We start from the raw sequence: 27,895 nt of genomic DNA, 5'->3' as shown, positions 1-27,895 counted from the left end.
AACCTCCTCTGTCCAGAGGGAACGTGATTCCCACCAGCGCCCAGGCGCTGTTTACAAGGGAGGAAAGGTGACATCTTCTACTAAATTGACTGATGCAGCTGGGAAAAAAAAAAATCAAGTGCGGTTTCAGAGGTTTGAGAAAAGACATTATGCCTGAAACATTTTCCAGCTATATCAACTGGTCTAATGAAATACTTCTCTCCCCATAACCCCTGCCGTGCTCCTGTCCTTCACAACTGCAACAGCATGGCTGCTACGAGGGCAATTCACACCGCTGGCCTTGCCTCCGAAATCCCCCGAATTGTGGTCTCTTGCGAATTGCTGGGCCCCAGGACATTGCAGACCAGACATTTTGCAGCTGTCTCAGCCAGAAGAAGGAGTGGGGGATTGTACTGACCGTTGTTTGACACTGAACCCACCGCTGCCTCCCTCGCCACACGGAATCTAGGATTAATTTTAATCTATTTTGTCCTGTCCAGCAGTTTGAATTCACAACACGCTAGGGAGTTTGGTATTGAAAAGGACCCTTTGTTACAAAGCACCGCTGGGAGAAGGTGGGAGGTTTTGGCACGTGACTACGGGCGGATGGGTCATTCCTACCTGGAATGCTGATTTTGGAGGTGCGGGATAACGGTTTTAGCAGGAGCGTGCGTGCGTGCAGCCCACACGGATAGCCAGGCTGCCTGGGAAGCAGCTCATTCCTCCATCGCTTGCAACGTAGCAGGGCGGCGCGGAGCCCAGCGCAGGCTGCACATCCGTACCAGGGCAGCCCGTGGCTGTGTCGGCGGTGACACCCTCCTGACCAGATGTCCAACCTGGTGCCGCAGGGACAGCGGTAAGGCAGCCCACACCTCCCCGGGCTGCCCTCACGACCTGTTCGCAGGCCTCCACCTCACCCCGCCACCGCAGAGATGAGAACGTTCTCCCTAACGAGCGGGGACCCGCACGTCGCGGCGGGCTGTGGGGCAAATCCGCCTCGGAAACCCACCGAGCGTGCGGGACCCGCGTCCCTCCCGGACCCAAGGGACGCTGACGGGGGCCACGGGGCCGCTGCGTGCCCGAGACGGGGGGCTGCTGCCACCGGGTACCCCCGCCGCCCGGACAAACGAGGGAATGGGGAGACGCGCTAAATCGCCGCCGCTGTCCACTAACGGCCGCCGCTGCGCTCCCCGGGCCGGCGCGGGGCCGGGCCCTCCCCCGACATGGCGGCGCGGCCGGGGAGGCGCCGAGCGGCGCCCGCAGGGCCTGAATAAAGGGCGGCGGGCGGGGCCGCGGCGCTCCGGGAAGCGCGGGGCCGGCGGCGGCGGCGGGTGAGCGGGGCCGGCGGCGGGAGGAGGGCGGAGCGGGGCGGGGCCGGGCCGGCGGCCGGGGGCTGACCCGCGCCCGCCATGAGCAGGGCGCAGCTGACGCGGACCGGGATTCTGCGGATGGCGCTGGGCGGCGGCGCCGCCGACCCGCTGCTGCCGGCGGCGGAGGAGGGCGACGGGGGCCGGCGGGCGCCGTTCCTGCTGCGGGCTCTGCGCATCGCCGCGGTGGTCTGCCTCTACTGGTTCACCTCCATCGCCATGGTCTTCCTCAACAAGTACCTGCTGGACAGCCCCTCGCTGCGCCTCGACGCCCCGCTCTTCGTCACCTTTTTCCAGTGCGCCCTGACGGCCGCCCTCTGCCTGGGCCTCAGCCTGGGGGCGGCCTGCGGGCCCCCCTGCCCCGGCCTGCCTGCCCTCCGCCTCGACCCCAAGGTGTCCCGCAGCGTCCTGCCCCTCTCCATCGTCTTCATCGGTATGGTCACCTCCAACAACCTCTGCCTCAAGCACGTCGGTGTGGCCTTCTACAACGTGGGGCGCTCCCTCACCACCGTCTTCAACGTGCTGCTCTCCTACCTGCTCCTCAAGCAGACCACCTCCCTCTACGCCCTCCTGGCCTGCGGAGTCATCATAGGTGAGGGGGGGTGCGAGGGGGGCTGCGGCCGGGCCCGTAGCCTCAGAGAGCTGGCGGTGGGGTGCCTTCCCCTTGGGAAGCCGTCCCCACTGCTTGGCAGCTCCCTGGTCAGGTGGGGTGGCTCGGGGCTTGCATCTTCCTCTGCGCCCGTCAACCTGCTGTGCGTGCCTGGAACGCCTAGGTACCTTGTTAACAAGGGGAATTACTCATACTTGACCATTGCTTCCTTTTTCCTTTGAGCACTGACAGCTCTCTACTTGCTAATGAGGTTTAACTTGCCTTACCTTTTTTGTTTTTTCTCCCCACAAAGTCCATAGAACAGCAGGTGGCTTCCTCCCTGTTCTCAAGTGCTTGTTGATTATTAACCTTGGTAACAATAACAGTTCTTATGTCAGCACCGTTGGGACCATGCAGTGGAGCCAGCCCATTCAGACAGGCTGAATGCATGGGACGAAGGGTTAGCTGATGAAGCCAAGCGTAAAATGCCACCAGAAGATCTGGTTTGTGGTTAGGACATTGGGCAGGGCGTTGACTGGCTTAACGGGTGTTGCTTACAAGGCTTTCATTCCGAAGGCGTCCGTAGTACCAAAAGCTACCTTCCACTGGAGGGTCATTGAGATGCCAAGGGTTGTGAAACATTGACTTCAATCCGGAACCAGGTGGGCATGTGTTTAGCTTTGGTGCTTAGACGAGTAGATGGACTTGGATGGAAATGAGACGGGAGAATCTGCTCTCCATAGAAGAGGTGAACAGGAACTGAACTACTTTTTTCCATCCAAGTGATGCAAGCAATTGCCTTCAGCTAGTCTTGTGTTTGGATGTTGTCCAGGACTGTGGCATCTGCCAGCCTTGCAGGGTTTCTCTAAGACTCTGTCCCTGTGGCTCCGTCTACTTTTGTGGGAGTGTAGCCCGTATGCCTGTAGCAGCGTAGCTGAACATCCTCTGCGGCCTGATGCAAAACCCTTCCTGTCTGTGCATTGAACTCATTTGTATTTGGGCTTAAAGTGCATTGGGAGCTTTGCTGGCAACTTCCCAGGTGGCCTCCAACATGAAGCAGCTAATGGAGAGGTGGTGCATTGCTCCTTCAGTAGCTCGCTTCCCCTTTTATGTTTTGCTTATGAGCTGAATGGGGAGAGGTCTTTCTCTCTGCCCTGGAGACGCAAAGCCTGTAGCTCCTGTTTCAGTGGCAGCTAAACAGTATGTTACCTGTCCAAGAAGTTTAATCTGGTGAAGATACTGCACTCAGTTTCTGCCTTGTGATCTTTTTTTGATCAAGCTTCTTAATATTACATCCAGGTGTTTAGTATCTTTCCATCTTCTTTTCTGACCTATCTTTCCCTGCCTGCTAACAGTGCAGCAAAGCCTGTGAGGCCTTTTTTTTTTTTTTAACCTTGAAGAATATTTTTTGCTACCTGTGTGTCAGTTTACTGCCCTTTCAATTAAAAGAAAAAAAAGTCATCTTCTGAAAATAACCTATACATGAAGAGTTGCTTTAACTTTAGTTCATGGGTCTTTGGAATAATAGTTTCTAAACTTGTGCTGCCTGCTCAGTGTGGGAATCAGTCCTCTGAGGTTGAATGATAGCACAGTAAATCACCTGCACTCCCAAAATAAATCTTTCCAGGACACTAGTTATGACACTTTGTGGATTCACTTAATAGAAAGGGGAAGCCCTTAAGCCTGTCTCTGCTTGTGGTTGTGGGTGCTTATTGTAAAGTAGCTGATGAATTGCTGACTGTATGTTTTGAGTCCTTCAGCAGTTATTCAAATGATGTCTGATTTGTTTGGTTGCAGGTGGCTTCTGGCTGGGTGTTGACCAGGAAGGAGCAGAGGGCACTCTGTCGTGGACAGGTATATTCTTTGGGATCTTAGCAAGCCTCTGTGTCTCGCTCAATGCCATCTACACCAAGAAGGTGCTGCCTGTGGTGGATGGTAGCATCTGGCGCCTGACCTTCTACAACAACGTCAACGCTTGTGTCCTGTTCTTCCCCCTCATGATGCTGCTGGGCGAGTTCCGCACCCTCTACCACTTCGACAAGCTGGGGAGCCCCAGTTTTTGGGGCATGATGATCCTGGGGGGAGTGTTTGGCTTTGCCATTGGTTATGTGACCGGACTTCAGATTAAGTTCACTAGCCCACTCACCCACAACGTGTCTGGGACAGCCAAGGCCTGTGCCCAGACAGTGCTGGCTGTTGTCTACTTTGAGGAGACAAAGAGCTTCTTGTGGTGGACGAGTAACTTGATGGTTCTGGGAGGCTCCTTCGCGTACACATGGGTGAAAGGGCTGGAGATGAGAAAGGTGCAAGAGGATCCTACTATCAAAAGCAGCGAAAGAAATGAGACTGGTGTGTAGGTGGCTCCTGCACCTCTGTTTCTGTGCCTGGAGCGTTCACCTTTGGTGCTCCTTTCCTCCTGGGGAGAAGAAGAGCAAGGAGCAGGAAGAAACTCCCTTGCAAAGTGTATGGGGAACTGTGCCAGGAACCAGAGCCAAAGACCAGACTGGATCGTGTTTTATCCACGGGATCTCGCCCTGTATCGGAGTTGGGAAGAGCATGTGTTGTAGAGAGCAATCAGTTTTTTGTGATTGTTTTTTTAAAATGGATGTTGCTGTTGACCTAATCTGGGCACTTTGCATCTTGGGTGGGATGGGGTGGGCTCACACCAGACAAAGACCAGGATGGGAGCTTTGTGTAGTTGAAGATCTAGAATTATCTGAATGAACGCAGTCTGAAGTTACAAAATCCTGCACCTCCATGTAAGGGAGAGACAGGTAGCCAGATTGTTGGGGACAGAGTCCAGTAAACTGTTCTGCTGTGAAAGGATTGGCAACAGCTGTTCTTCCTGTTGCCCCATTCGATGCAAAGGGTGGGAAATTCCCTCCTTTCTGGCTCTACAAGCTGAAGCAGCAGCAGTGCCTCCAGATCTCCCTTCCAAAGAGTCAGTACCACATCCTGCTGAGGTCTCTTCTGTGTTTCTCTGCACCTCGTTTCTTAGTTCAGGAAATCATGCTAAGAATCAGGAATGAAACTTCTCATTCTCTCTGCACCACGTCCCATGACGGAGGGCACGCTTTCTCAAGTGGCCTTTTTTGGGGAGGAGCGAGCTTGCCCTCTGCCTCAGCGACAAGCAGGAGGGAAAAAGTTACTCTGAAGCCCTTGCTCCTGTAGAGTGGAGATCCCCATTTTGTGGGGTTCAGAACACTTGTCCTTTTTACCCTCTGTGTAGGGGGCAGGTTTGTGTCTGAAAATGGGGTTGTTACTAACTAGGCTTGTTTCGGCAGACTGGTTCCTTACCTACTCAGGTGTTTGCAGTTTGTCTTTTGGCTTGTTCCTTTTAAACAACCCCCCCCATGGCCAGCTCAGTGAAGCCTTCACCCCCTGAAAAATCCTAGTTTTGCCCAGCTGCATCAATCCCTTTACTAGAAACTTGCTGCTGAACAAAATTTCTGCCCATGCACCCCAACCCCCAGACACATCTGGTCTCATGCAAGTGCCACCTGAGGTTGCTCTGCAGCTGTGATTTCTGACCCCAGGGGCCAGCAGCAAGATGCTGTGGTGCTGCACCACCTCCCTAAACCCCCGGCCCCGTTACGTGTGAAGGGTTGTCTGAGCAGGGGTGCTGGGTGGTTGGGGTGACTGCTTCGTACCCTGCCCCGTGGATCCTACATGGCACGCTATGCCCCGTTGCGCGATGTCTGGCCGCTCCTACAGAAGGATGCCCTATTTCTGCCCGGAATATGTTCCCACCTGCTTTTGGGGGGGCTCCTGCTCCAGGTGTCATCACCGCGGGAATCTTCTGGGTGCAGGCTGCCATTGGGGGGGTCCCTGAAATTTTATTTTTTTCTTTTTTTAAAGGGAGGTGGCTTTTTTAACGTGGTGCGCGCTGACGTGTAACGGCCAAGCCTGCTGAATAAAGTCGAGGGTGGCTCTCTGTGTCTGATGAGGTGTCGGCGCGACGTTTGCAGCGCGGGTCGCCATTTGGGCGGGGGACACGACGCGGACGACAACCCCCGGGCGGCCGCTAGGGGGCGGCAAAGCGCCTTTAGAGCACCGCCCGCCCCGCCGCGCTGATTGGCTGCCGCCGCGGGCGCGGCGGCAGCCAATCAGCGCGGTGGGGCGGGGGCGGGAGCCGTGAGCGGGCGGTGAGGCGGCAGTCGGCGGCGGCGATGGCGGCGGCCGCAGCGGGCCCGGCCCCGGCCCTTAGCTGCTCGGTGCATTGGTTCCGCCGCGGGCTGCGCCTTCACGACAACCCGGCGCTGCAGGAAGCTCTGCGGGACGCCGCGTCACTCCGCTGCGTCTATATCCTGGACCCCTGGTTCGCCGCCTCCTCCGCTGTGGGCATCAACCGCTGGCGGTGAGTGGGCTGAGGAGGGGCTGGGGGGGGCGGACTCCCGCGGCAGCCGGGGCGCTTGTGGGGTACCGGGTGTTGCACCTCCCTGTCCTGTCCGTGCAGGAGAGGGGCTGCCTTGCCCGGTTGGCCTCGCCGCGGTGGTGCTTGGCCGTGTGGGTGGGTGTCTGCAACTTTATGTAATGTCATTAGGCTTCCCCCTTGGCAGCCGGGCCGGCGTGCGGGAGCGGCGGCCGATGGACGCGCTTCGCTTTAGGGCACGCTTCCCCCCGAATTCAGAGGCGGGTGCGAAGAGTCCTCAGGGCTGCGCGGCTGCTCCACGCCTTCCCTCTGCCCCGCCGAGCCTGCGTAGGCGTGTGCGCACAACCGCCGTCCTCCAGTCCCTCCGCTCCGTACGGAAATGCGCTTTGCCTGCTGCTGGGGAGGCAGGGATGGAGCTGCTGGGGCTTTTCCCCTCGCTGCAAATGGGAAAACGTGTGGGGCGAGTCACGTCTGTGCGGAGAGCCAGACCTTACGTACCAGTAGCCATTAACATTACATAATGCTGTTGTGTCAGGTCTCAGCTGCATAAACGTTTGGAAACCCAATCCAGGTAGGGATTCTCCTCCACAAGACTCCCCCGCATGCAGGCGAAGCAGATTTCCCCCTGCCCTCACACTGTGCCATCAGGGTAGCGGACAGGACAGCCACGGGGCCGAAATCCTTTAAGCACTCTGTGAAATGTCACGTGGCTGTGCGTTAGGGAGACTGGAGTTGCAACTGATTGCCTCTCTGATGATTAACCTCATCTTAGAGGTGGGTGATTTCTAAGCATTTCTAGAACCCACATCAGAGGGTGGCTTAAAAATCGAAGATGTGCAGAAATGACTGCAGTGTAGATGTTCAAATTACAGAGAATTGTGGATTCTGTTACAGCTTAACATTCTAGGAGCCTGAAGTGATCTTTTGCTAGACCGGGCAGGCAGCAGCAGACAGAAATGTCTTTCACATGCTGCTGTTGTTGCTAACTGTCCTCATTCAGAGGAACCAAAGCATTGCCTCAAAAAGATTAATTCCTGATCTGTTTAATCTTTGTTTGTTTTCACCAACATTGCAGAGAGTGGAAAGCAGGCAGTGGCTTTATTTACGTTGTAGTCATGGATATATGAGCAGGTGAAGTTTTTAAAAATAATGTTTTCTTGGAGGTATGTACCTACAGCAAATGTCAGAAATTAGCACCGCTGGCTGTTAGGCAGAAATGGTTTAGCAAGTTTCTTGTGTTTACTGGAGTTCCCTTGGTTCCCATTGGGAGCCTTGGCTTTGTTTTACTATTTTTTAAATGCAATTACTTGTATTCAGAGTTCTGTGCTCCAGAGTTTGTGTTTTACCTAGCTCCTAGAAATTTATCATGTTGAGAATCCCTATGTGTAAACCATATAGGAATAACCTTTGTCTAATTTTTAGAACACCTTGGAAAGCTGATATTCCTCTCTAAGAGATGGAAAGTGGGCTGGAGGTAGAGGAGTGGTTTGTTTAGGTTACCTGGATGTGGTTCTGGGTCTTCTGTACCGTGATGCTGGGCCTTTCTTTCCACGAACCCCGAGTCCCATTCTCCGTCGGGAAATGCAAAAGGAGCTTGTTCTGTTTCAAAGCTTACAATGCACATTATGGGCAGCACAGCTGAGAGAGGAAGCACCCAGTTTGCAGGGCAGTTGCAGCTTAGCTTTCCTGTTAGCTGTGTGTGGTCTCAAGGGAGCTGATGCAGATACTCATGTCTTGTAGGTCACGCTGCTGAGTGGGCATGTGGGAATGAGGGGGAGGTAGAGGTTGGCAGGCTCGCTTACAAAGGGTTGCGAGTTTGCCAGCAGTGCCACGTGCTGTCGTGGAGATTACAGTTATAAAGCTGGTGTCTTTTGCAGAGTTAGAGAAAACAAAGTGAAGTTACAATGCAGATGGGGTGACGTGGCTGTGAAAGCAAAGATGATACATTTGATATTTTATAACATAGTGGGGGATCAGTAACACACACTGTTAAATGCAAAAAGCACTTAAATGGTTTTTTTACAGTTTTGGGGTGGGAGGGAATAGATGACTGTCTTGGCATACTTGCATCTGTGCTTCTTCATGGTGGAAGATAAATTGCAATTCTATTTGCAGCTATTCCAACTACAGAAAATTCTTGCCTTGGGAGATCTTGCTGGTGATGAGCTAGGAGTGTACACTTCTCTGCTGTGGCGTTGCCTGTTTGTAGCCAGAACTGTGAAACTTGCATGGTTCATGTAGTAATTCATTACTGTCATTGGAGTGGCGTATCGGCATCTTTCTACTTCATATGCAAAATCCCTCCTGCTGCAGAACCCATGAAAGAATATATCGTAGTGAATTACATGGTTTCTGCGTTTCTCCATGTCATAATGTGGACAGAGCAGCTGGCAGGGGTGTGCTGCCAGCTCTGAGAGATAATGTGGGAAGGGGGTTGTAGGAAGAAGAAAATCCTGGAAACCTCTTGCATCTGGACAAGCAGAACATGCATGCGAATGGCTGGGAGCTGCCATCTCGTAGCAGTTGGTAGAGAGACCAGGGATGAATACGAATTCTTGTTTTCCGTTTCCTGTCCTAACTTTCAGTTTGATTTTGGTGATGCAGGTTTGCTGGAGTTCTGTGCAAATTCTTCTCTTTAGTCTTTTAGCTGTAACTGGACTGACTGACACTAACTGCTGTTGTTTCTTCTCTGCAGATTTCTTCTCCAGTCTCTGGAAGATCTGGACAACAGCTTAAGGAAGCTCAACTCTCGCTTGTTTGTTGTGCGAGGGCAGCCAACAGATGTCTTCCCAAGACTCTTTAAGGTGAGAGACTACAGTAATGTTCTGGACCATAGTGAAGAACTGATGTCCCAGTGCTGTCCTTGTTTTCACTCAGTCATGATTTGCTAGTTGTTGGAGATCCCCTCAGCTTCTCTTCAGCAGTAACTAATTCTTCACTGTAACAAACTGTTCTCTTGAACCACTGTGCAGAAGGGCCAGCTTGGGATACACGCTTGAACTCAGACTTGCAAAGAAATTTAGTAGTATGTCACCAGGGTGCTTGAGCTTCTCTTTTTGAATGGTGGTCATTGCCTTTGTTTCTGTAAGTCATGTCTCACAGGGTTGCACTGTAAGACAGTGACTCCTCTGTGTTAAGAGCTTCTTCCCTTATCTTTCTGAAGCTTTTACTTGGGAAGACTGCTATGTCCATACACCTTTACAGACAACTGAAAAAGCATATTGATCTGTATGTGAATTGCAAATAGGGCTTTGTGTTAAAATTTCAAAATTCAGAAGCTTTTGTGTTAGCTGACCTTCCTCCTTCTATTTAAGGCTGCAGTTCAGTCAACTCAGCAGCAGAATGCAGCTTGGGTCTAAGCTTCCTGCTGATGTCCCGTTTAGGACGGTGGAATATGCAGTGACCTTGGTGGTCCATGATGGATTAGTGGGATATGTTTCTAAAGTGATATGTCAGTGCTGCAGATGGTGAGAGAGACGGGGCTGGCAAGAGCACCTGCTCGAATATCAGGGTTCCTCAAGCAGTGTCATTCTTCTCTGTCCTGCTCTAAGATTGTATTTCCCATTGTCTTTGAACCTTTTTGAAGGTGTCTTTGCTAGAGTGACAAAGCTAAAGGAAAAAAACATGGTTCACGATAGTCTGATGAGTTGGGTTTGTCGTGTGGACTGTCCCTTACATGTGGTTGACAGAACTAGTGTCCCCAAGCCTGCTATACACCAGCTGCTGAGAAGGAGAGGGAAACTTATATCTATACCCACCTGCTGTAAATTATGTGTATTTTCTGGATGAGGGCAGTACTGAGGAGGGGAATCGGACTGTACAAGTCAGAAGGGTCACTGATACTTAGTTTGGCTTCTGCATCTTAACACATGATGCAAACTCTGTGCTGCTTTTAGACTTTTCAGAGTCTGAGTTATTTTTATCTTTTGATATGCAAATAAGTTCTGGCTAGTAGTAGCCCATGCCCTCCTTATTTTAGTTCAGGGTATCCAAACATTTGGAGAAAAGTGCTCGCTTTGTTCAAAGAACAAAAAGTAGTTGGCGGACTCTGAGGTCTGGAGACATGGTGGTGGAATCAGCCAGACCTGCTTTTAGCTGCAGTCAATTTTGCCTGGGCAGTTGAGTTGATGAATATCTGAGATGTGCTGTAACAGAGCTGAAAAGAATGTAGGGGGTGGTGTGGGGGTGGTTTATGCTATGATATGGTAAATGTATGGCTTTCATGGGAGTTCAGACCTCTCCAGAGCTGCTGCACTGAACAGTGAATTAGCAGCAACTCATGCCTTGCTGTCAGCTGTTGTGGAGAGGAGAGCCGTGTCACATGTGGTAATGCAACACTTAGACCTAATATAATTTCTGCTCTTGCTGCCAGTAGCTGAGCTATGTTGTCAATAACAGTTGCTGCAAAGGCACTATAACACATGGATACTGTGAGGAGAAGTGTGCTTGTTAGCTCTGGGTTAACCTTAGCAGTTTTTTTGTCTCACTTCCTCTGAACAAACATCTGTAATTTTACCTCTTCTGAAAGACAAGTGTGTTGTTTGTTCACAGTCCCTTTGGTGGGGTTTTTTCCCCCCTACATTTTTTCTTTGCTATAGGCTAAATACAAACAGACAAGTCAGTCATGACTTTTCTTTTGTATATCTGCAGCAATTTATTGTCATACAGCTTACTGTTTTCTGGGTCATTGTAGTCTGCTTCCTGTGTGCTACTGTAGCACATAGAGTGGTGAGCTTCCCAAAACTGTAGGAAATACCTGAATTTGAAGTTTTGTATTCTTACCTAAAATCTCTGTTAACCTTAAATTGTTTTTTATTCTACTCCTGTCTTTCAAGGTGGTAGTGTATGTTTCTTCATGACCAAAGCCATCTTTTCCAAGACTTCCAGCTGATACTGTCTGTCATATAAAGAAAAAAAAAGTTTAAAATGAAGCTGTTAAAATCACATAGGAACAGTGGAGGTCCTGGACCATGTCTCCATCTGAGTTATGGATGCTGGCATGTTCTTGTTTTGAAAAAGGAATGGAGGACCTGTCTGAGATGTATATTAAGTGGTACATAACTGTTTTAGTTCTCAGTCATTCCTAATATTAATTTGAGGATTGAATCTGAAAGTTTAGAAAAGAGGACTTGTACAGTTGTTTTCTGCTTCGAAATTCCCTTCCCTGTCTTTGGCATTATTTCTTAATGGTCTTTAGTGATCTGATCACATCTGTTCTTTGTGCTTCGCTTGTGTTTCTGGTTCTGAGGTGGAAAAGACTGTCCTGTATATACAGAGGTGACTTAGACTGTCTCACTTAGAGGATGTGATTCATATCTTAGTTGTGTGAGGGGTTTTTTAAGTGTCTCTGTAGATTTCTGGCTGCGTTTGACTGAAGCGTTTGCTAAACAAATCTGTGGGTTGCTGCTCTGCTTGACGGATGTCTTGGGAGGGTCGCTGTGGAAACCGGTAAACCTCTTCTCATAGTATTGATTTTCTGAGGAAAACTAGGCCATAGTCTTTGAGAACAAACTGTGCTCTGGAAACGCCTGGAAGAGGCTGAGTGCTATTTCATAAGGCCTATTCCATGTAATCTCTGAGGGATCTATTAAAGGTGTGAAGATACAGAATAGGTGCGTGGCTTGACTAGGGGTAAAATAACTCCCCAAAGGCTTCAATTTAAACCTGAATTGAAGTGTCGTACTCTACTGTGCTGACCAGAAGGGTTCACTCAGTTGCCATCCTATGTCCTGCATTTCCCGCTACCCTTGTTTGGGTTGGTCATTGGTCCTGCATTATGTGATGGCTTCAGAGAGAGACTGGAAAAAATTTAGAGTGTGTTGGTTTTACTTAATGACAGTCTCCACATAAAAGTATGTTTTTGTGAGTGGAACTTGTTCTGAAAGAGTTCTCTGAAATACTTTCTCTGCAGATGCTGGAACAGGATGGTAGAGTCGTTTTGGACAGCACGTGCAACAAAACAAGATGGTATTAGGCTTGGTGACTGAGCTGTAACCTAAGAGCGTTAGTAGAGAAGAACTCGAACTTCCTCTTGCGCGTTTTAAACCTGACATTTAGGAATTTGCATAGCAGATGCAGCGTTTGCTAGAGCTGATAAAATTGTTGATTCTTTGGTTATCTAGACTGCAGACTGCTGTTCTTCACAGGAACCCTCTCTAAGCTTCCAGGACTTAGCACTGGCCAGGATTTCTGACATCCTCATTCGTAAATGTACTGGTTAGAAAGAGTCTTCTGTTTTGACAGCTGTGTGCATTGTGTTTCTTGCAGGAATGGGGAGTCACTCGTCTCACCTTTGAATACGACTCGGAGCCATTTGGTAAGGAGAGAGATGCCGCTATCATCAAACTGGCCAAGGAGGCTGGCGTGGAGGTGGTGATAGAGAACTCCCACACCCTCTATGACCTGGACAGGTACGGGGAGAGCAAGGGCAGAGGTGCTGCCTGGGCTAGGCTGGGATTGTCGCATCTGGGGAGACTTCAGTCTGCTCCATTACGTCGATAGCCTTCATCATGTGTGAGCCTAGAAGGTGTCAACAGGATTACTCTGCACGCTCACACTTTTGATTAGAGCACGTCAAAGTGCTGACAGTGACGTGAATGTACAGAAAGGTGAATGGTGTTGCCTCAAGCTTATAAAACTCTGTACTTGACAGTCATTTAAGTTGCTCAGTTGTCCCCTATTTATTGCTTTCCTTGAGCATGTCCTCACTGCGTGGACTGCTTTTTTTGCTTCATTGTAATAAAGATAGTTGAGCTTTTGTCTCAAACGGGTTATGAAGGCAGGGCTTTTAACTGATGGATGTGCCAGGACAGCTGGAAGAAGTAGAACAAGGTAGATGGGGGCAAACTTACCTTATTGTAAAACCTGAATGCCTTGTCTTTGTTGTGTATTTGCTACGGGGGAGCCTTGCCTTTATGTGGAGTTTTATATATTTACTTATTGCATAGTGTCCATATATGTATATGATTTGCTTAAACAGTGGAGACAATCTTTCAGCTACAACTCTAAGATATGCTTTACTTCAGCCATGTTTCAGTACTATTCTTAAAGGTTGCTTGCCTGCCTTCCTCGCGTTCCCCCCCATGACTTGTCCCAGTAGTGCTGAATGTAGATTTCCTCGTATAAATCTTTAGCATCCATAATTTCCTATGGGAAGGAGCTTTGCAGTTTAGCACATGCTGTGTGGAAATGTTTGTATTTGGAGTGAGGGGGTTTCTTCTTGAACCTGTGTCATGAGCACAGGCTGCTTTATAATTTTTGCATTAGAAGAGACTGTTGAGTGCTTATTACGTCCTCACCCCTTCAGTGTCAATGCCCCTCACATCCTTCCTCACATCCTAGTTTACTTAAGTTTTCAGGTGGAATCTGTTCTATATCTCTTCTAAGTTTTGTCACCTTTCTTTATACTTCTGGGTATTTCTAGAGATGGAGAGCAGTGGTGAAAACAGTAGCTGGTGTTCAGCATACAGGAGTGACATGGGTTTGTGTAGCACTATAGTGTTCCCTGTCTTCTAATAGTTGCTAGCATTCTTTTTGCTTTTTCTGAGTGCTGCTAAACACTAAACTGACGTCTCTGGGCTTCCTTGCAGAATAGTCGTAGCTATTTGAGAGGCTGCTACTATATAAGTAAGTTTAACATTGCATAGCTGTGCATGCAGAGAAACAACATGACCAACACTGCATTGCATCGGGTATTTTTGCCAGCTGGTCAGGTGGTGTACAGGGAAATTTTTAAGTTGCCTTTCATTCTTAGCTATCCCAGATAGCTTCTTGTGTTAGTAAATGTTATCATCATGCTCTCTTTTGTCCCTTCCAAGATATTTTATGAATAACATTGAGCAGCACAAGCCCTAGCTCAGCTCTGTGTAGGATTTCTCCTCCTGCTGGAAAAATGGATTCCTAGCCTATCCTGTATCTCAAAGAATTTTCTATCTGCAGGGATGTTTTGCTTTATCCCACTTTATCTTGGTTTCTTTAAAAATTTCAGTGAAGGATCTAGTCAGATGGCTGCTGACAAGCCAGGTAAAGTGTATCAGCTGCATCTCCCTCGCCTCAGGCTCAGATGTCACTAATAGAGTTTGAGGCACAATTTCCCTTTACCGAGGCCAGATTAACCCTCCAGCACATTGCATATACTCATGCATTCACTGATTCTATTAGTATTGTCTACCTGTCTGCTTAATGCGCATATCGGACTCTGTTCTGTCATCCCTCTGATGCCCTTGTAATGGTTTTTAAATCTGGAGTCATATTTGCTTTTTTTTTTTCTTATCATTATTCAGACAGTTTTAAGGCAAGTGTTACATGCAGCAGCTATTAGTTTGGGTATTTCTTGATGTCCTTTACAACTCTTGGGTGAATACTTGCTGGTCCTGGCAAGCTGTTGCTGTTCAAGCATAGCTTTGTTTTGTGGCATTCCTTCCTGACCACCCGGTCTGTGACATCGCCTGATATATTTCCTTAAAGACGTTCAGAGTGTCAACCTCCCTGAATACCTCCATACTGAATACACGTGCAAGAATAAATGCATGGTTTTTTGCTGTGGTGTTACAGTCTCTGCTTCTTGTATGACTTGATCATCTCTTAGCTCTGTAAATACCCTGGAGTGTCTGTAAACGGATTTTTTTTTTTTTTCTTCTTTCCACTGTTTATGCATTTTTTTTAAAAGATTTCTCAAACTTTCATTTGGGTTGGGAGGTGTGAGGAGGCTGCTTTTTTGGCTTTGGAGTTAACCTTGGTTTTTTTCTATCTTTATTTGGCCTTCATTTTTCTGAAAGATTTTGCCTTCTATTATCTTTGATGCTATTCTTTAATTATTTTTACTTTTGTGATCTTTCTGAAATCTTTTTTGATGGTTTGTGTGCATTTTTGGAATTTTTTTTTCCCCACTGTCATCTTCAAATCATATCTGTGTTGCTTGTCAGTGTTTTGCATCTAGCTTGTTCTTTTTGCTTAGCACAATTCCTTATTTTTGTGTATTTCTCTTCTTGAAATAAAAGCCATTCTGGTATTGTTGCTCCTGGAAGGGTGTTAAATTGATGCATGCCAAAGTCACAGTTAGAGCAGGCACGTGATCACTAACATTTTCAGCTATACCTTAACACTGCCTAAGACCAAATCATTAATTGCCTTTCTTTGTGGGTTCTTGATTAACTGTTAGATGGAGTAGTCATTCATGGCAACTAGAAAATTGTTTTTTGGCAGGCAGTGGGGTGTGACAGCTACCCGGTCTGTGTGGAGGCAGTTGAAGTCTCCAATTACTCTGACATTTCCTGGTTCTTGGCATCTCTGAGATTTCTCAGCAGATGGTAATACAGTTCTAATATTGTATTTCTTCTGGAGGCCTCTCTCAGGAGTACGTAGCCCTCCAGTCATGCTGCCTGGTCTTTTAACTCGTGGTGTGTGTTGTCCCTCTGCTCAGTCTACTGTTTTTTCTGCATAATTAGTAACCTGGTGGTGGTGTCCTACTTCTCATCTTTCTTTAATCAAGTTTCCAGCAAGATTGTCAGGCCTGGTTTTAAACAATTTAGGCTAATCTTTCACTTCTACATAAATGATTCCAGCAGTCCTTCTTTTGTCCCCTGCAGTGCATTCCCGGTACCACCACTGCCAGCTCCTTTTAAACGTTTACAAAGAGCCTGTTCAGTTAACTTGTGAGTCTGACCGGTTTTACCCAGCAGGAAGATTACAGTGTGCTCCTTGTTGGCACTGCCAGCGTAGCTGTGTGATGATCAGAGCGTGTTCCCCTTCCTCTCCCCCAAAACAAGGAGAGGGCTGTAGAAAATCAGCATCAGTGCTGGAAAATACTCCTCTAAGAAAACCTAGGAATTCTCCATCCAGATTAGTGATGTTCAGACTGTAGAAGTCAGACAGAAAAGATAATCTCTTGGAGATCAGCTTAGCCTGCTCAAAGTCTTTACTTCACAATTGTTTTGTCCCTTCCCTGGATCTGCCTGTTTTCTCCTCTTTAGCGTCTAAATCCTCTGTAGTCCGCTTGCTGACCATCAGCATTGCGGTGTCCTAATCCCAGACAAGTTTGGGTTGTTCAGGGGGAGTGGTTTTGGTCAGGAAACAACACTGTGAGCTCGTATGTTTGTAGCATGCATCAGGAGCAGCTTTTCCTCAAATATTCTAGCCTAAGGCTGGAATCATAGTTAAATGCATTTCAACAGGAGTTACGTACTAACTTAAAGGAACCAAGCACTGGGGAAGCAGGCATGCCTTGGTCGTTCTGCAATTCATAATTACACTGTGCCAGAAAAGTGTTTATTTCCTTCTAAGCTGAAGTCAAGCTGTCTGCCAGATCTTGTTACCCTCGTCTGCTTGCATGGTGTTGTGGTGTCAGGTGTCTTCCCCCTGCGCTGATACTTAGCCTGTCATCAAGTCACTTCATCTTTCATATGCTCGTGTGTGTGTGATTCTGTGGAAGTTGAATCGTTCGTCCTTCGTCCAGTGCCTGTTGTGTGGAGTATCTGTCGGTTATCTCTCCATCTCCTCTTTGAATCTGTAGAAATACCCCTTGTGTTATGTACACGAGCTCTCTGGAGGAAGGATTTAGACTGGAGCAGTTGCATAAGCTGGTGAGGCTGACTAAGTCTGCGTGAATTGATGGTGGGGTGCGTTGCGGAGCAGCCTGCTTGCCGGTGCTGGCAGCCGGCTCTTCCTCGCGCCAGGAAGCAGGGGAGAGCACGTTCGGTCCCTTGTCAAAATGGGGCCCTGTCACCTGCACGTGAGCTGAGGTGTCCAGGTTTGAGGCGAGCAGCTATCCCCTGCCCGGCAGCCATCCCACCGTGGAGCTGCGAGTCGGAAGCCGGCACCTCGGAGGGCGCGTGTCCAATGTCTGCAGACACTGCTGTCGCAGGTGACTGGCTGTGGGATACCTTATAATCCTCGCAGCGCTAGAGCTGTGCGTGGTCAGGTTTCAGTTGCCTGCTTGCTGGAGGTAAAGTGTGGCTGGGTGATGGTCGGAAAAACCCTCGTGACTTCTGGTGTCCAGGTACGACTGCCAGGCAGCGCTGGGCAGTGTATTGCGAGCCTGGTAGCACAGCCATTCGTAGGTGTCCCCACCAACGCCAGAAAGGTCGGGTTTTGTGTGGTGAATACAGCGATTCTGCTCTGCTTAGGGAAAACTAGGAGGATAGCTGCCACGTGTAGTCTGAGTTGCGCTGGGAGAGACGGGTGAAACGGGGATCCTAAATCCTGGGAAGGGTCCTCCCTTTTCCTGGCATCGGGGAAGCTCCTGTGAGGTGGTACTGCCTGGGTGAGAATCACAGAACGGTAGGGGTTGGAAGGGACCTCTGTGGGTCATCTGGTCCAACCCCCTGCCGAAGCAGGGTCACCTACAGCAGGCTGCGCAGGACCTCGTCCAGGCGGGTCTTGAATTATCTCCAGAGGAGACTCCACAGCCCCTCTGGGCAGAGAGGACGGCAGCGGGAAGGAAAGCACTGCTGCTTGGGGCGGGGATCTGGGGCGGGGCGGGGCTCGGCGGAGGGGCGGGGCCCGGCGGCGCACACGTGAGGGCGGGCAGGCGGGCGCGGCGCTGCTGCCGGCGACACGTGCGGCGGGGGCGGGGCGGCCGCCGGAACGCTCGGCTCTCGGCCCGGCCCGTTGCGCAAGCTGCCGGCGGGGGGGGGGGCGGGGCTGCTCTGCTTGGCGGGCGCGGCGTTATGTAACGCTGGCGGTCCCCGCGCTGCCTGCCGTGCTGTTAACCCCTTCCCCACCCTGCAGGAGAGGGGTCGGAAATGGCGGCCGTCACCCGAGGGGCTGCTCGGAGCTCTCCGTCCCGGGGAAGACGCGACTGCGTGGCCCCGGCAGGCCGCGGGTGCTTGGCCAGGGAGAGGCACGGGGAACCGCGGGTGTCCTTTCCGTAGCGCGGGACAGGTCCGGCCGTGACCCGAGGGCGTGGAGGAGGGTGGCGGTGTCTCTGATGGCGGGGGGAGGAGTGAGGCAAGGCGGGATGTGTCTCCTCGGGGGGGGGGGGTGGAGGAGGGGGCACTAATGGGCTGGGGAGGATGAAGGTCAGCATCAGGGCAGGATAGCGCAGGGTGTTGGGGGAGCAGATGCGGGGCCGGGATTTGCCGTCTCGGGGAGACAGAAAGGCAGTAATCAGATTGAGGGTTCATACGGGGGTCTAATGAGGAGCTCTGGGAGAGAGATGTGATGCTAAGCCTGATTCAGCTGCAGCTGGTGGTTTCTTTTTTCCCATGGAGATGAATTAGTATGTGGGGGGTTGTTTTCTGGTGTGTTTTGGGGGTTTGTTGGTTGGTTTGTTTTGAATATCCCTTCAAGGGATGTGTCAAGTGAAAGGGAGGTCTGTAAGGGTTTCTGTATCCAAAGTATAAGGCTGTCCGTAGCAGAGATAGCAGGATGCAGTTCGGCTGCTGTTTCCTTGTGTCTTATGTGGCAGCGAGGCTGCATTGCTTCACCTTGCTTGTTTTGTCTCCAGAATAATTGAGCTGAATGGTCACAAGCCACCCCTCACCTACAAACGCTTCCAGGCCATCATTAGCCGCATGGAGCTCCCAAAGAAGCCGGTGAGCACCGTAACAAGCCAACAGATGGAGAAGTGTAAAGTGGACATCCAGGAGAACCATGACGATGTGTATGGGGTGCCATCCCTGGAAGAGCTGGGTATGTGTTGAGAGTGAAGGAAAGGTTAACTGCTGGCTGAAACAGGATCTAATTAAACTGTTTCTAATGGCTGGCATGTGCCCAGGACAGCTCCGCTGTTCTCAACATAGAGCACAGAAGCAGCCTAATGTTTTCAGGAAGTGCTGGACCTCAGGAAAACAGACTGCTGTCCCTTGCACTACTGTCGATGCACAGCATCCCCTCAAGCATTGCTCTGAAATGCTCTGCATCTGTCCTCATGTTCTCCACAACACCGAGCGTGTAACCGCTGTATCAGTGTCTCATGCCCTCGCCAGCTGCTTTCTTCCTACTGCCATCTCAGACACGTTGTGTAACAGACCTGAAGAGGTAAACTGTACCAGGTCAGGTCATCTCATTCAGTTATTGTGAAGCGGCACCGATTTGGGAGCTTAGCAAGACAAAAGATACTACAGAAACTTCTTTCACTCATCCTGCTATGCCTTATGGTCCTGTATTTTTCTTGGAGAACAAGGATGAATAGAGAGCTGTAGCATGAGGAATGCTTGGCCTACATCAGGGAAGTGAATCTAAATGGAAGGGAAGAAAGGACTAATACAGAATACTGTCTGTATGTGTGCAACTGGAGGCTCCATACCAGCTTTATAGGAATAGCACCTCGTACCTTAAAGCACAGTTTCAGCAGCTGTGTAAAATCAGGGGGCTTCACAAAGGGAGTATCCCAAGGGGCTGCAGCCCTGGGTAGATCTGCTTCCTTTGTTGTCTGGCCTAATGTGAGACTGCCTGCAACCTTACACTGCTCTACTTGCTGCTGGGGGAGACTCCACTGTCACCCCAGAGCAGTGCAGGGAAACTGCATTATTGCTTCCCCTTTTGCATTGGCTCTTCAGCACTGATCCAGTACCTTCCCTAGCGCCAGCTTTCAGCAGAATAGGAGCCTCACCAGGAGCAGTCAGGCTTTCTAGTGAGCTGCTGGTGTTCTGGCAAGGTATTTTGTAAGGCAAAGCTGTGGAGCAGATACTGCTTTTCCAGCTGCTCTGGCCTTTGGAGCAGAGCCCTGTGGGTAGTGCTGACACGCAAGAGAGAGTGCTGTTATATCAGCAATGGGGAAAGTCCCCAGAAGGCTGCTGGAAGTATTGCAGGGAGAGGCCCTTCCAGTGCAGTGTCACGAACAGGCTCTCCCGTGTTCCTCATGCCTGCTGTAGAAGGACGAGGGCAGCAAGTAAGCCATATTAGGCAACTGCAGTATGTAGCATCTTGCTGTTATTAGTGCTTAATCCCATCTTTTCTCTAGGTATGGCTTTGAATCTTACAGAGTTCTTTCCTTCAGGCTTTCCTACGGATGGTCTTGCCCCTGCAGTTTGGCAAGGAGGGGAGACAGAAGCCTTGGCACGGCTGGATAAACACCTGGAACGAAAGGTAACCTCTGCTATTTAAGTGGCGATTCCTGCAGGCTGTGGCTCAAAATGAAGAATGTTGAGCACTGGCCATTGCTCTGTTTCCCTGCTCCACCTAGGAGTGGTTGCAGCATTCACCTCTGGGAGGAGTGTTTGGTATTGTTCGAGTACTCCTGTCATCTGGGGTTGTTTGTGGAGCAGGAAGCTCCTGGGCTTCCTCAGACCCAAAGAAGTAGAGCTGTATATTAATTATGCTGCCATTCGAAGCACATAGGATTCTTTTCCTTGTTTTTACCCCTCCATTTTCTTTTGAGGAGTGCAGACTTGGAAACTCTCCTGTAAGTTGCTCGGTCCCTGCTACATGCTGCACACCATCTCCTTTTGTCTTTGTCTGAGGTAATAGTGGGAGTACATGCCCAGAAGAGAATGTCTTCCCCTGGTACCTCGGCACATTAGTACATTGTCTCACTGGCTGTCATTCCTTTAGCCGATTGCTGAAACACCCGGATTTCTTCCATGGGACTTGTGTTCTGCGTTATACTGAATGAGGCAGAGGATTTCAAAGTAATGAAAGGTGACCGAGCTGCAGAGGCATGACTCAATTTTAAGCTGTTGGTATCATTTTAATGCTGGGTGGCTTGGTGGCAGTCGTAGAGATCAAAGTATAAATTCTTGTGCTGAAGGGGAAATAAACTGGGAACATAATACTCCACAGAAAGGTCTGAATTTCACCAAACTTCCTTGTTCAATGTGTGAAATGCAGTAGATGTACCTGAACATTAACAATGGCATTAGCATATGTCCCTAGGAGCTCGCAAGGTTATTAGTTCCTGCATGCAAAGCAAATTTAGTCCTTTTCTTGGCCAAAATGACTAAGTGGTTTAAATCCTGGAGCGAAACTTTTGCATTTGTTGAATGGGGTGTGGGGGTTGGGATTCCTCACTTTCGATCTTCTATTCACTTCCAACCACCGCTGGGAAAGAGACCTGAGTGGCCTTGCCACCTGCACAGAGATCTCCCCTTAGCAGCGTCCCACAAATCTGAGAGGTTTTTTTGCTCATTTCTCCTGAATGTGTCTAGGCATGGGTTGCAAACTACGAAAGACCAAGGATGAATGCGAATTCATTGCTGGCCAGCCCTACAGGACTCAGTCCCTACCTGCGTTTTGGCTGCTTGTCCTGCCGCTTGTTTTACTATCGTCTCTGGGAGCTGTATAAGAAGGTAAGACAAGATTCATCTGGAGAGCAGACTGGTTTTGAGCATAGCGCGATGCTGGTTCCCAGACAGTATGCCAGAACAGCTGCAAAAGTTACTGCTGCCTGCCTTGTGTTTGACTGTTGGGCTAAGCTTGTTGCTACTACTAAAGAGACTCTTGTGTGAGGAGCAGTGACTCTCCTATAAATAGCTGAGCAGACCTTAAATCTGGTACCTTGTTCTTCAGCCTGGACACCTGTGTCATGAGCCGTGTGGAGCTTTTTGCTGTTGGTTTTGCATCATTCAAGTCACTTGTCAGTGTACTGAGTGAGCTAAAAGCGGTGCTCTGACTTTACCGCCCGGGTTTCTGGTAAAGGATGATCTGGAACTGAGCTCCTTTATGGCAATTGTCAGTAACTGACTTGGGAATTGTGTATAAACACATGGGTGGCCTACAGCTCAGCTTAATGAAGCCATCTTTGCCCATGAACACCCTTGTTCCCTTCTCCACAGGTGAAGCGAAACAGCACGCCCCCCCTCTCTCTGTACGGACAGCTTCTGTGGCGGGAGTTTTTCTACACAGCAGCCACAAACAACCCGAAGTTTGATCGCATGGAGGGAAACCCCATCTGTATCCAGATCCCCTGGGACAGGAACCCTGAAGCCTTGGCAAAGTGGGCAGAGGGCAAGACAGGCTTCCCTTGGATCGATGCAATCATGACTCAGCTGAGGCAGGAAGGGTGGATCCACCATCTGGCCAGACACGCGGTGGCCTGCTTCCTGACCAGGGGCGACCTCTGGATCAGCTGGGAGTCGGGAGTCAGGGTGAGTCTGCCATTTTTGGAGGCTTGCAGGAGGCCATAAGGAAAACAGTCTCCCTGGCACTCGCTGCAAGGATGGTGCACACAGGTATGGCTTTTGCTTCACACGTAAAAATTGTGTGGAAGAGAGGATTTGCTAGCAGGCTCTTGGCCTGCCAACAGGTTTCTGCCTTCTGCTATGAAGCTATGACAGTATCAAGAGTCTCTAGTAACCATGACTAAATGTTAGTGGGACCCACTGGTACATATGGACTGTGATTCTGGGGACTTTTTTATTATTTTGTAAAAGTTCTTTCAGTCCATCTGTTTTCTTTACAAGTTCAATGTCACTTTATAACTGGACTTTTCTCCTCATTGTATAATCCATCACCGTGCCGGTCAGGGAGCGCTCCATGACTGTGAAATCTGAGTCTAGAGTCTCTCAAGGAAAGAGGTAAAAGACCGTCCTCTTGGGCCATCTGAAGGGACAGACAGCTTGAACCTATCTGGTGTACATACTGCCCTACGCAAAAAGTGGAGGCAAGGGCGTCTTGTCACAAAGCTGACAACACAGAGCATAGCTGAAAGTGCGTTGTAGGGTCAGATGCTAAAGGTGCAGCATCTGTGGATGGATGTGCGCGAGTTACTGCTGAAACCTGTCTGCCTCTCGGTGGCATTGTGCTCTGGGACCTTCAGAGGGGTTCTTGCTGCTTGCTCTGGTGCTTGTTCTTCTGTGCAGCATCTGCCTGCTTCCCACAGTTGGTGCTTTGCACTTGTTAACGCGTCCCAGGTTAGGATCAATACCCAAGGCTCGCTGCAGCACTAGGTGGTGATTCAGTCTATAGTTGCATGAGAGATAAGCCAGCACCTTATCAGCACGAGCAGACAGCGTCTCCCTATGTGAAAGCATCAGGAAGTGAGATGTATTGACCAGCCAGCTGCCTTCAGCCAGCAGATCGCCTCTTTGCTGCTGCTCGGGCTCCTAGGAGCCGTTTTCACGGCTCAGTGCCTGCCACTTGAAATAACGTCTTGGATCCTCCTGCCTGGGTAAGCTCTCACTGCCTTTGCCTCCAATTTCTGCAGGTATTTGACGAACTGTTGCTGGATGCAGATTTCAGCGTAAATGCGGGCAGCTGGATGTGGCTTTCGTGCAGTGCATTCTTCCAGCAGTTCTTCCACTGTTACTGCCCTGTGGGCTTCGGACGTCGCACAGACCCCAGTGGTGACTACGTTAAGTAAGTGATGTGACTGGAGCTTGCTTCTTGCTTGGTCTGTGAACCTAAATGGTTCAGTAGCTGACAGGTGCATGAGGCTTTCTGTGCGTTGTGGATGCTGCGTGGCTGCACTTGTAAGTGGTGTTTGTGCATCCTTTTACTTGTGTTGCAGGAGGTATCTGCCCAAACTGAAGGGGTTCCCCTCACGATATATATACGAACCATGGAATGCCCCGGAGTCTGTGCAGAAGGCAGCCAAGTGCATCATTGGGGTGGACTACCCCAAACCCATGGTGAACCACGCAGAGACCAGCCGACTGAACATCGAACGCATGAAGCAGATTTACCAGCAGCTGTCGCGCTACAGGGGGCTCTGTAAGTACAAACAGTTGTAAAAGACTTTGTCTTTAATAGGAGATGAAATGCTGGGAGGAGAGGTCGTGATTTAATATAGATAGCACATGTCTCTCTGGCTAGTCCTTGCAAGAGGAAGCAGTCCCTGCCAGATCTGCTCAGGTAAGAGTGGGGAGCTGGTGATGGCAAGGCACCATCCATATGCCCCCAGTGGTGCAGTCTTCACTTTGGAAAACTCGAGGCTGAGCATCCGAGATAAACAGGCTGCTGCTGGATCACAGTGTCTGTCTGTGGCTAGCGCTGGCTGAGCGCAGCTCTGGACTCATCCTGCTTTGGGATGTAGCTGTGCTGATTGGTGATCACTAAGGTGTTCCTGTGTGAAAGGCTTCTCGCACCTCAGGTGTTTTTTGTTTCTTAACTATGATCCTCTTGCCTTTCTCTAGGTTTACTGGCATCAGTCCCTTCATGTGTGGAAGATCTCAGTGGCCCAGTTGCAGACTCCGCTTCAGGGCAGGGCTGCAGCACCAGCACAGGTGAGTTGGAGCGATATGTGTGCTTCTGAGATAGTTTCATGTCCGCTTAAAGGCTACGGGCAGGAGAGAGAGATCCTTTTCTGATAAGAAGAGGGTGTGTAGCTAGGAAAACATAGATCACATTCACCTTCCTTTTAGGCTTTCTTCAGAAGTCCCCCGTGAGCCTTCGTTCCTAAAAGGGCTGAAGAATAGGAGTTTGTTGAAGTCAATCTTTTATTGCCTGTATGGGATCACATGCAGCCACTTAAGGGAAAAGTACAGATCTCTGTAGGGATCATCAGGTATAATGAAGTTGTCCTCTGTCAGAGGATACTTTTGTGTTTGTTCTGGGAGACTTAATTACTCTGCTTTTAACAAAGCTTTTTCACAAGTTTTCAAAGAGGCTGTGGCAGCGTCTGTGCTTGTGCACTGCGTATTCTTCTCTCTCCCAGCTCCGTAGCAGGTTAGGCTCGGGTGTACTTGTGAGGAGATCTGAAGGCAAGGGGAATGTTGCAATGACTCTTCTTCCTCTGCAGCGATGAGGCTGTCGCAAGCAGACCAGGCTTCTCCAAAGCGCAAACATGAGGGAGCAGAAGATTTGTGCGCTGAAGAACTGTACAAACGAGCCAAAGTGACAGGTCTCCCCGCTCCAGAGATCCCTGGCAAGAGTTTATGATTGTGAGTAGTCTCTAGCGTGATTTGGCCGAAACTACCTTATCCTGGCAGCTAGCAAGACTCGGTCTGATTTGCTTCCTCCTTTTTAATGAACAAAATGGACTTGCTTGTGGGGGGAAGTGGCTCCTAACTGTAATTCCATAACCCTGTAATTTGGCTGTGGCCTGCCCTGGTTGTTTTGGTGTTGCTTGACAAGCTGTTAACTCGGTTGTCCAGCAGAAAGCAGTACCCTGTTACCAGGACAATCCCAGATCACAGTTGTTGGGGGGGTTGGCTTAGTGAGGCTGCTTCTCCCACAGGGCGGGTTTGCAGGCAGGTTTGCAGATGTGCTCAGGGTACCGACTGAAGGAGGAGAGCAAGCAGGTCCAGTCGTCTGCCTGAAGTGCTCCAGATCCCAGGAGGGAAGGAGCTGGTCACATGTTCTGCCAACTTTGCAGTGTAAGGGGGAGGTCAAGGCAAATTCTCTCTTTTGCTTTCTCTTACAGCCAGCGGCAAACATCTTGCAAGTGAAGAGTGAGAGTGGTGAAGAGGTGACCAGAGGAGCAGGGACTGCTGCCACAGAGGGGCTGGAACTTGAAATGCGCAACAGAAAATCTGGGGTCTCATATAAACGTGTAATTCCAATAGCTGCCACAAAAGGGCACTGCATTACTTGTGCTTGGGAATACTTGGCTTTCTGGTCTCTGGAGAGCCAAATATGTCTCTTCTCAGCCATGCCCAAAATCTGCCCACATTTAAAGGGGCAAGAGCCTGCTATCAACTTGCTCACTCCCAGGTGTATCTTTCTTTTCTGACAATGGCTCCTTGCATGTGATTTGATGCGTTGATGCAGGGAGCAGCATCTGCGCATCTCAGAAATAGTAAACGTCCTTGCTCATCATTAGTACGAGCCAGTGAGGTGCGCTGATTAATTCAAATTATAGTAGGCATTGGGAAGGAAGCTGCTACAATGTCAGAAATAAGAGTACCCATCCTACAAGAGAACAGGAAAATCGCAGTATTTCTTTCGTTAGGCTAGACTGACGGCGATATAAATGCTTTCTGAGTAAATCAAGGTGGTACTCATGTGGGATGGAAACAAAATGAAGGACAGCTGTAGCAGGAGAACTGTCTGTACGCTTAAAAGGCACTTAAAACTTTCTGTGCAGAAGAGCCTCACTGCTGCAAGGTGAGCCATGGTGCCGTTGCCTGGAATGGGCCGCTTCAGAGCAGTTTGGCATCTTAGGGAGGGGGGGGGACTCTGAGAGGAGAAATTCTTCAGAGAATAAGATCATGCCTTGGCACGAGTAAAGCAGTCTCCCAGAAGCTTGCTGGCCCGAGTAATAAGGGAACTACACCTGGGCCCTGCACTCCACAGCATTTCCTTCCCTGAGTGAGAGCGCTCTGAAATGGAGTGGCCGGTGTGTGGTGTGTAGCCCGTGGAGTGTCTCACACTGACAGGGGATGTGTTACACGCCAGCTCCTTGAAGTGAGTCTTCCTCAGGCTCGGTCCGTTGTCCATTCTGTGTGGATGTTCGCTCTTTCCTGCGTTGGCATCTGCGTTTTGAGTTTCTGCGCAGTATATTGCTATAGCTCATACCCTGCACACTGCTCCTTCCTGCCATCTGCATTCACGCTGGTGCATTGTAGTCTAGCAGGACAACTGCAGAGCTTTCCTGGCTCTTAACCCTACATTCTTTGGCCTGCTCCTGTTGCGTGTCACTTCAGCACGGTGCTGGCAGAGCAGTGCTGCTTGCCTTCCCACCTGGGGGGGCAAGGGAGGGCAGTGCTGCAGAAGAGCCTCTCTCTTGGCCATTTTCAAGAGGGATTAGATCAAGCAGCTAATCCCGTGCAAGGGGCTGCTGTTGGCACTGTTTTCATTTGCTGTCCAAAACCTTTCATCCTGACACAGACAGTGCGGGGCTGCGTGTGAGCTTATGCAACTGACAGCTTGGGGAGCACAGTTACCGTCTCCCACCCTGGCTGGGATAATCAGATTCAGTTTTGGAGCCCATGTTTGAACCCAGAGCAGTGGGGCTGTGAATAGAAACTGACTCAAGTGTATCTGGCAAACCTGGAGTGGTTGAATTGGGTCTGTGAGTTAATTTAGCGAATAGCTGAATAAGCTTTTCTTCCCACTCACCTCCCTGGGGCATTGACCCTAGGTTCCTTGTCTCAAGGGAATCCATTCCTGCCCTTACTTTCTTCTAAGCTACCATTTGTAGAGTCTGCCTGGTGGATAACCCAGTGATCAACAGGTTTTGTCCCTTCAGTCTGACCCAGGCCTTACCCCCTCTGCCTTGAGGGTAGAAAGGTGTAAAGAAAAAGAAACATCCCCCTCCAATCTTCTGCTGCAGAGGGAAGAAAGTTGAAAGATATGCACTTTGTACACTTAGATTACAGAAATTGTGACTTCTGTCATTTGAGAGTTTCATGCTTAGGCAATGGTCTGTAAATATGACTTTTTTTTTTTTATAAATGTCTTTAACCCTCTCTTTGCTGTCATCCAAATTATTTCATGTGGTAAGTGGCATTTTGGGGAGTGGATCTGTGGGGGGGAGGAGCTGAGGGGAGAGGAGGTGAAGTCTTCTAAGTGATCTCTTAGAAGAGTTTATGGGTGAGGGGTAAATCACCTCTAAGACTTTGGTCAGTGCCTGTGATGTGGATGGTGGCACCTGGAAGAGCTGCAGTTCAGGTATTGGAACTGGGAAGGGCACAGGGACACACAAGTCTGGCGAAAGATAAGGGGGATAACTTCCTGCAAGAAACCTGCTCAGGAGGCTGGGGTTCATCCACTCGGATATCATTTCAACTGGGAAAAGATAAAGGTGGGTAAAACCGTGTGGCGAAGTGG

General features: G+C 49.8%; 2 protein-coding genes across 3 annotated transcripts; both read left to right on the top strand.

Moving 5' to 3' along the window:
• The first annotated feature begins 1,372 nt into the window (after positions 1 to 1,372).
• Positions 1,373 to 5,878, top strand: SLC35C1 (solute carrier family 35 member C1). Its single transcript, XM_075425850.1, has 2 exons — positions 1,373 to 1,938; positions 3,733 to 5,878. Exons 1-2 carry the CDS (start codon positions 1,389 to 1,391, stop codon positions 4,290 to 4,292), a joined length of 1,110 nt encoding a protein of 369 aa, XP_075281965.1. The 5' UTR covers positions 1,373 to 1,388; the 3' UTR covers positions 4,293 to 5,878.
• A 189-nt stretch (positions 5,879 to 6,067) lies between these two features.
• On the top strand, positions 6,068 to 27,534 carry CRY2 (cryptochrome circadian regulator 2). Of its 2 annotated transcripts, XM_075425341.1 has the most exons (12): positions 6,068 to 6,292; positions 9,003 to 9,111; positions 12,575 to 12,717; positions 18,753 to 18,937; positions 20,247 to 20,335; positions 21,394 to 21,534; positions 22,021 to 22,332; positions 23,391 to 23,542; positions 23,694 to 23,896; positions 24,319 to 24,408; positions 24,924 to 25,065; positions 25,548 to 27,534. In XM_075425341.1, the coding sequence occupies exons 1-11, from the start codon at positions 6,105 to 6,107 to the stop codon at positions 25,061 to 25,063; spliced, it is 1,752 nt and encodes a 583-aa protein (XP_075281456.1). In that variant the 5' UTR covers positions 6,068 to 6,104; the 3' UTR covers positions 25,064 to 25,065; positions 25,548 to 27,534. The 2 variants fall into 2 exon arrangements, with proteins under 2 accessions (XP_075281456.1, XP_075281457.1); XM_075425342.1 differs by lacking the exons at positions 6,068 to 6,292; positions 9,003 to 9,111; positions 12,575 to 12,717 and adding an exon at positions 17,974 to 18,187.
• Positions 27,535 to 27,895: the final 361 nt, after the last annotated feature.

The sequence above is a fragment of the Opisthocomus hoazin genome, chromosome 7 (genome assembly GCF_030867145.1).
Source record: "Opisthocomus hoazin isolate bOpiHoa1 chromosome 7, bOpiHoa1.hap1, whole genome shotgun sequence".
NCBI lineage: Eukaryota > Metazoa > Chordata > Aves > Opisthocomiformes > Opisthocomidae > Opisthocomus > Opisthocomus hoazin.
Note: the sequence above shows the minus strand (reverse complement) of the source record. Positions and strands in the feature narration are given on the sequence as shown.